Raw genomic sequence first — 7246 nt, forward strand, 5'->3', positions numbered from 1 at the left:
GCTAGGCCTCACTAGGCCTCTCCATGCCTGGGCCGCCCTCCGTAGCTCCGCAGCTCCGCAGCTCCGCCCGCATCAGGCCGCCAAGTCGCCGCCGCGTCAGGCCGCCGCGTCGGGCCGCCGATCTTCCTGGCCGCTAGGCCACCAGGCCGGGCTTCGCTAGGCCTCACTAGGCCTCTCCATGCCTGGGCCGCCCTCTGTAGCTCCGCAGCTCCGCCCGCATCAGGCCGCCAAGCTGCCGCCGCGTCGGGCCGCCGCTCTTCCTGGCCGCTAGGCCACCAGGCCGGGCTTCACTAGGCCTCGCTAGGCCTCTCCGCGCCTGGGCCGCCCTCCGCGGCTTCGCAGCTCCGCTCGCAGCCCCGCCCAGCCCAAGCCTGGTGGTCCCGCGGTCCATCGCCCGTCCTCTTCGCTCGCCGACCCTCTCCTCTTACCAGCTCCTGGCCGGCGAGCACCCCCGGACCTTCACCAGCACCCCATCTCCGCTGAGGACCCCGCCATCACTACGGAGCTGGAGACGGTAGGTCCGCCATCACACGCATGCGCAGATAGGTCTTTAATCCGCTATTGTACAGCTCTTACCATCAGGAAGTTTTTCCTTATTAGTGGAAAGCACTTGGAAATATGTCAGAACAAGTGGAAAATGGCTATGAAACAATGCCGATAGAATCCTTGTGGTAATTCATCACTTTTTCCTTTTTGAGTACAATACTGCTTACCTTAAAGGAAATATTTTGCTTTATTTGTATGTGTTGTGAAACTCTCAGAGGAAATATCTCTTGCCATAAAAGTGAAAGAAGGGAGCCATATACATTACAGAAGGTGTTGCAAGTATATTAGTCCAGTCCTTCAGGCTTTGCTGTTTTAAGTTCGAAAATATGAGTTGAATTGTGCACTGAGGGTGAGGTTAGGTGGTTCTAGACACTGTTTCTTAAAATGTGGCCCAAGGACCACTGAAGGTCCCCAAATATCATCTCAGGGATTTGCAAACTCAAAACTATTTGAAGATATTTGAAAATTTTAAGACAATGTCACTCCTCATTACTTTGTTTGTTCAAACTATAGGTGCTTCATGAAAATACCTTATTTATGTTGATATATAATGATTTAATGTTATTTTTGTCTTTCAGTAAATACACATCTTATTGATGCCTCAATTTTAATTTTTAATATGATAAATTTCAAGAAATATTATCTACAAATAGAAAAAAATTGCATTTAGCAATAATTTAGACAAGGTGAGGAAATTAAGTTTTGAAGTGAGGGAAATTTCATAAGTTCAACCATTGTACGAAACCATAGTGTTATAAATCATTATTTATAATTTAGCATACTATGTGATCATCAGCTAATTATTATGACTTGCTGAACGTACCCTGTTTAAAACAAATCATATGATCTATGAAGCCACCATTGATTTGCTTCTACAAGTAGTCCTTGACTTAAAACAGTTCATTTACTGACCGTTCAAAGTTACAACGGCACCACTTACAACCATTTGCAGCATCCCCATGGTCATGTGATCAAGAGTGAGGTGCTTGGCAACTGACTCCTAGTTATGACGGTTGCAGTGTTCCCGAATTCATGTGATCCCGTTTTGCAACCTTTTGAGAAGCAAAGTCAATGGGGAAGCCAGATTCACTTAACAGCTGTGTTATTATCTGCAGTGTTACTTAACTGCAGTGTCATTTAACAACTGTGGCCAGAAAGGTCGTAAAATGGGGCAAAACTCACTAAACAAATGTCTCCCTTAGCACCAGAAATTTTGGACTCAGTTGTGGGCGTAAGTTGAGGACTGCCTGTATTCAAATATATTAGTGATCATTAAAATGTTACATTAGAGAAAAAGGGCAAAATGTATTTTCAGTTTCTTTTACTCTGTTAATCCTATTCAAAATTCCTAGAAGTAAACCCTACCTAATCTTTAATTTGGTTCACCCATTGCTCAAGTATGGTTTAATAATGATTCATTGAATAAACTGCAGTAAGGATTTGCACAACATATTAAGCCACAATCAAGGTTTTAGTGTTTTATATAAAATAGACCTGTGGGTTTAATATTTGAGATGGACAGTAAAAGGCCAGTCCTTCAGTTTGGCTGAATTGTGTCAGCTGGATAGAAAAGAGTCCAAACGACACATCATTACCAGTGGAATTGCTGAAAATATAGAGAATAATGATCCTTTCTGCAAAACTCCTCGTTTTGGGCTGGTCAGTTTAGAATAATGGTAACTGTTTGTTCCCAATAAAAATTGGTTCTTCATTGTGAAAATAGTCACTTTATAGCAGAAAATGGGCATATTTAGAGTAAAGGCTGTACTTTAAAACATCCATTATTTTTAGTAAGTTGAACAATATATTCCCCTAATGATTAACCAATTGTTAATCATCCAATTTAACTTTAACCTATTAAAATAAGCTGAGAGTCAGTTTGGTGTGTCAGTTAAAGCACCAAGAGATCATGTGTTCTTGTCCTGCCTTAGGCACAAAACATCTGGGTGAACTTGTTCCAGTTGCTCTCTCTTAGCTCTAGGAAGGGAGCAATAAATAACAGAACAGCAGAATAACAGAGTTGGAAGGGACCTTGGGGGGTCTTCTAGTCCAACCCCCGGCTCAAGCAAGAGACCCTATATTATTTCAGAAAAATGGCTGTCCAGTCTCTTTTTAAAAGCCTCCACTGATAGAGCACCCACAGCTTCCGAACGCAAGCCATTCCACTGGTTTATGGTTCCATCAGGACATTTCTCCTTTGTTCTAGGTATATAATAGAAAACTACTTCTGAAATCTTGTCAAGAAAACTGCAGGGACTTTGTAGGCAGTTGCCAGTGGTGAATGCACCAAACTCATCATCATCCCACTCTGAAAAGAGGACTGAGGGCTGCCGAAAATGCCTTTGCAGGCCACAGACAACTGCAGTCCCAGTACCAGTGCTTTAGGCTTATTCTACAAGTTAAGCGATTCTGGTAGGTGACCAGTATCTGGAGAGCCTCAGGTTCCTATGTCTAAAACCATTTTGTAATTGACAGATGCATGCACACCATTTATCTGTGCTAATTGGAAATCCTTCTGGTTTGATTTGATGTTTCGCTCTCTGCGAGGTCTTCCAAGTTCAACAGGAACAAAAATGGGGCGATTGTGCTCAGTTCTGGCATCACCCCGTGCCTCGGCCTCAACTCCTTCCTTGTAATGATGCCTTATGTTGCTTTTTCTTGGCATTTCTAAGTTTAATTGGCTTGCCTTCTTAATAGAAACCCATGCACTTTAAGTTTGGGAGGTTGCCTAGCATTTCCCAGAACACCAGGCTGATTTGTTCTGTGGTCTTGCCCTTTACCAATAAGTCCTTAAAGATGGAGATAATTACAGGCTGCTTCATTTTATTCGTAATACTCTGGTTTTACTTAGATTTGGTACAGTGTACCATGTGTTGTCATCTGATATCTATTTCTATAAACCTCTTCAATTAACTTTGACCTTCACTACCTTTGATTGATTCTTCCTACTAAATCAGCAAGCTGTAAGACTTAATATAGAGCAGCAACTCCATAGTAAACTGCTGATGTAATTGTGTGGGGTGGTGATTTGGGGTCTGTTCCTTATTTAGTTGCTATCATGGTGTGTAGGTAGATATCTGTGCCCTTCTTTATTTCTGAGTTGACTTTGTGAAGCAGCTGTTTGTAATTGGCCTTTCCTGTTTACCATGAAAAAGTCTATATTGTCCTTCAATGTTTCTCATAGGAATGCTCTAGCAAAAATGGAGTGTGTGTATGTGTGTGTGTGAGAGAGAGGGGAGCTTTAATTATTTATGATGCTTTATTTACTTTCTTGTTATAGTGCCTTAGGGCCCTCATTTCTGTCTCCTTGCTTGATCCCAGAGATCAGATAAACGTCTATGGTTCTAGTCAAGACCTAAGGTATTTGAAATAGATATTTCAAGAACTGTTTGAATGCTTATTGACTCATCAGGCCATTAGCCACTGAGACCATATCTGCAAGTCCTTAGGATTTATTAATAGCAAATATACGTAGCAGAAGACTTTGTTTGGTAATGACCTTATAATTTCTCGAATTGCCTACTAAGGGATGTATTTTAACACTAGACATGCTCTGAAAATGATCTGGAAAAAAAATGCTTTGTAACATATGGAAGCAAAGGCCTTCTTGCTAAATAGCCATGTCTTTTTTAGACCCTCCTGGAAATTAAAAAAAAAAGAGAGATAAAGCTGCATTCTTTTAAATCAATGTTATTTATTTTTTTTTGCAAAATAAAAGCAATACAAATTATAAACAAGGAAAGTAAAAGTAAAGTAAAAGAAGAGTGATTAGTAAATAAGAAAATAAAAAAAAGAAAAAAGTTCATTCAAAGTTACAACAACACTGAATGAGTGATGGTTACGACCGGTCCTTGAAATTCGGACTGTCCCATGAAAGATATTTTATTAGTTAATGAGGACCTACCAGGACGAGAAATAGAATATATCTATGAAAGAAAGTAAGAACGTAATTTTTGGAATAATATATGTATTCTACACAGGATAATTATTTTGTAATGAAATAAGGGAAATTAGGGTTACTCGAAGTCTAAATATTACGGTTATTAAAGGCTAAATTGGAACATGGTAAATGGAATTAAGTAAAACTTAAAAACAGGACTTGGATATGAAAAGTAAAATGTTATTGACAATTCTATTGATTGATTGAGCTTTACCTAGAAATGTATTAATTTGAATATGATATAATAATTAAGGGAAATAGAGAGGGAATTTTAACGATGTAACCTGACAGATATATGAATGATTTTGTTATTGGACTATTGATTACCCTATCACCATGCTGCTTCCTAATTACCTAGATGTAAAAACTGAAAAAATTAATAAAACTTGTTTAAAAAAAATAAAAGAAAGAAATTTGGACTGTCCCAGCATCCCTGCAGTCACTCGCATGAGCTGGGTGCTTGGCAACCAGCTGGCATTTAATAATAATAATAATAATAATAGTAATAGTAATAATAATAATAGTAAAGTTGGAAGGGACCTTGGAGGTCATTTAGTCCAACCCCTTGCTCAGGCAGGAAACCCTATACCATTTCGGACAAATGGCTGTCCAGTCTCTTCTTAAAAACTTCCAGTGTTGGAGCATTCACCGCTTCTGGAGGCAGGTTGTTCCACTGATTAATTGTTCTCACTGTCAGGAAGTTTCTCCTTAGTTCTAGATTGCTTCTCTCCTTGATTAGTTTCCACCCGTTGCTTCTTGTCCTGCNGCAGGAAACCCTATACCATTTCGGACAAATGGCTGTCCAGTCTCTTCTTAAAAACTTCCAGTGTTGGAGCATTCACCGCTTCTGGAGGCAGGTTGTTCCACTGATTAATTGTTCTCACTGTCAGGAAGTTTCTCCTTAGTTCTAGATTGCTTCTCTCCTTGATTAGTTTCCACCCGTTGCTTCTTGTCCTGCCTTCAGGTGCTTTGGAGAATAGCTTGACTCCCTCTTCTTTGTGGCAGCCCCTGAGATATTGGAGCACTGCTATCATGTCCCCCCTCATCCTTCTCTTCGTTAAACTAGACATACCCAATTCCAGCAGCCGTTCCTTATATGTATTAGCCTCCAGTCCCCTAATCATCTTTGTTGCTCTTCTCTGTACTCTTTCTAGAGTCTCAACATCTTTTTTACATCGCGGTGACCAAAATTTATGGTGGTTGCAGCATCCAGCGGTCACAGGATCGTGATTTGCAACCTTGCAGGGAAGGTTACGTGGTCTCTCCACTTACTTTGCTTTTCGGAAGCCAACATGTAATTGTGAGGAGGTGCTCACTTAATGACCCGCATTCCTCGCTTAACGATGGCAACAGGGGCTGCAGGGATTGCTGTTGCTAAGCAGTGTGGTCACATGACAATCATGCTTTATAGCTGCGCCATTTAAGGACAGAAATTCCCGTCCCAGATGCCATTATAATTCAAGGTCTACCATAAAGGAGTAGCTTCCAATCTTTTTTTACAGTGGTTATAAATACATTTATATTTTATTCCTTCCCTCTGTCATTTACATCGTGGCTCCCTTCTTTCCACATTCCACCTTTTCTAATAATCAAGCCATAAATCACAAGCTCTCTTTTTTAATTTTCAGCAAAAAATCTATAAAGGGTCTCTAATACATGTAGTTGTCGTCTAAAAAAGAAGAGAAGCGGCTGCCTAAATGATTAGCAGAGATGCTGCACCCATGCAAATTCCAAAGTGTATCTTCCAAATAATCCTTAGAAGTGCACAGCGATAATATATATTATAGCACTTTAATTGGAAACAACTTAAAATAAGAAAGCTAGCTTCGCTATTCCGAAGTATACAGTATATTCATATGTGTATGTATAGACACATGCATATCTAGGGTCACGTTATTAATAACTTTGGTGTGGCCCTTTAAAATATTGTGTTAGCTTTATATTGTTTAAATGGTTGCATTTAGTTTTGTAATTGCATTTATTAGACTGTTTTTATATTTATGTTTTGTGTTTTAATCATGAGCTTATATTGTCCTATATATATATTGGAAATAAAAATATGCCACTTTTAAAATTCATATCATTCAATCCAGATAGCTTTTCTGATAAATTGTGTTCTTTATCTAACAACATTGACAAATAAAATTATGCTAGCTTGTTGTGGGTAAATTTTACAGCTTTCCTTTCTCCTGACAGAAACTCATCTCAATTCTCATGCTCAGATTTTGAGTATACAATAAATCTTGCAGTAATGGTTTTTAAAATTCTGCTTGCTACTTTTTCTCTTTTAATATAACATTATACAAAACATCTAAAAGAGCATATGTTTTACAGTATAAAAATACATATGTTGTATAGTTAATCTCCATGGGCTTTCTCATAAGGTAGCAAAGCAAACATGTTTATATAAATTGTCTTTGGCAAATGCTAAAGGAAATCTAGTATCAACTTTTTGACTACCTTGGATTCAAAATTTTAAATAAATCTTGTTTTATAATGTGGAATTTATGGAGTGAAATATGAATTTCCAAACCTCTGTACTCAATGTCATGTAAAAAAAAAAACCCACCCTGCTTTCAACTTGAAAACCACTGCTGTGAAATGCAGTCAAGGCACAATGTGAGGAGGGTAGAGGAATGCCTTTAAACTCTGGGAGAAATATAATTACCCTTTCTCTGTGTACAACTCCAGCTCTTCAGGAATACAGTATGTGCCTCCCCAGTAAGAGCTAACTGTACTTAGAGTTGTAGGCATGTATTT

General features: G+C 39.1%; 1 protein-coding gene across 1 annotated transcript in view; it reads left to right on the top strand.

Moving 5' to 3' along the window:
* The first annotated feature begins 2882 nt into the window (after positions 1-2882).
* Positions 2883-7246, top strand: part of LOC107288324 (ras-related and estrogen-regulated growth inhibitor-like) — a 22782-nt gene continuing 18418 nt past the window's right edge. Inside the window, exon 1 of the mRNA XM_015816933.1 lies at positions 2883-2958. Coding sequence (XP_015672419.1) covers positions 2883-2958 — 76 coding nt within the window. The remainder of the gene's footprint in view (positions 2959-7246) is intronic.

The sequence above is a fragment of the Protobothrops mucrosquamatus genome, unplaced genomic scaffold (genome assembly GCF_001527695.2).
Source record: "Protobothrops mucrosquamatus isolate PMUCROS unplaced genomic scaffold, P.Mucros_1.0 scaffold530, whole genome shotgun sequence".
NCBI classification, from domain to species: Eukaryota; Metazoa; Chordata; class Lepidosauria; order Squamata; family Viperidae; genus Protobothrops; species Protobothrops mucrosquamatus.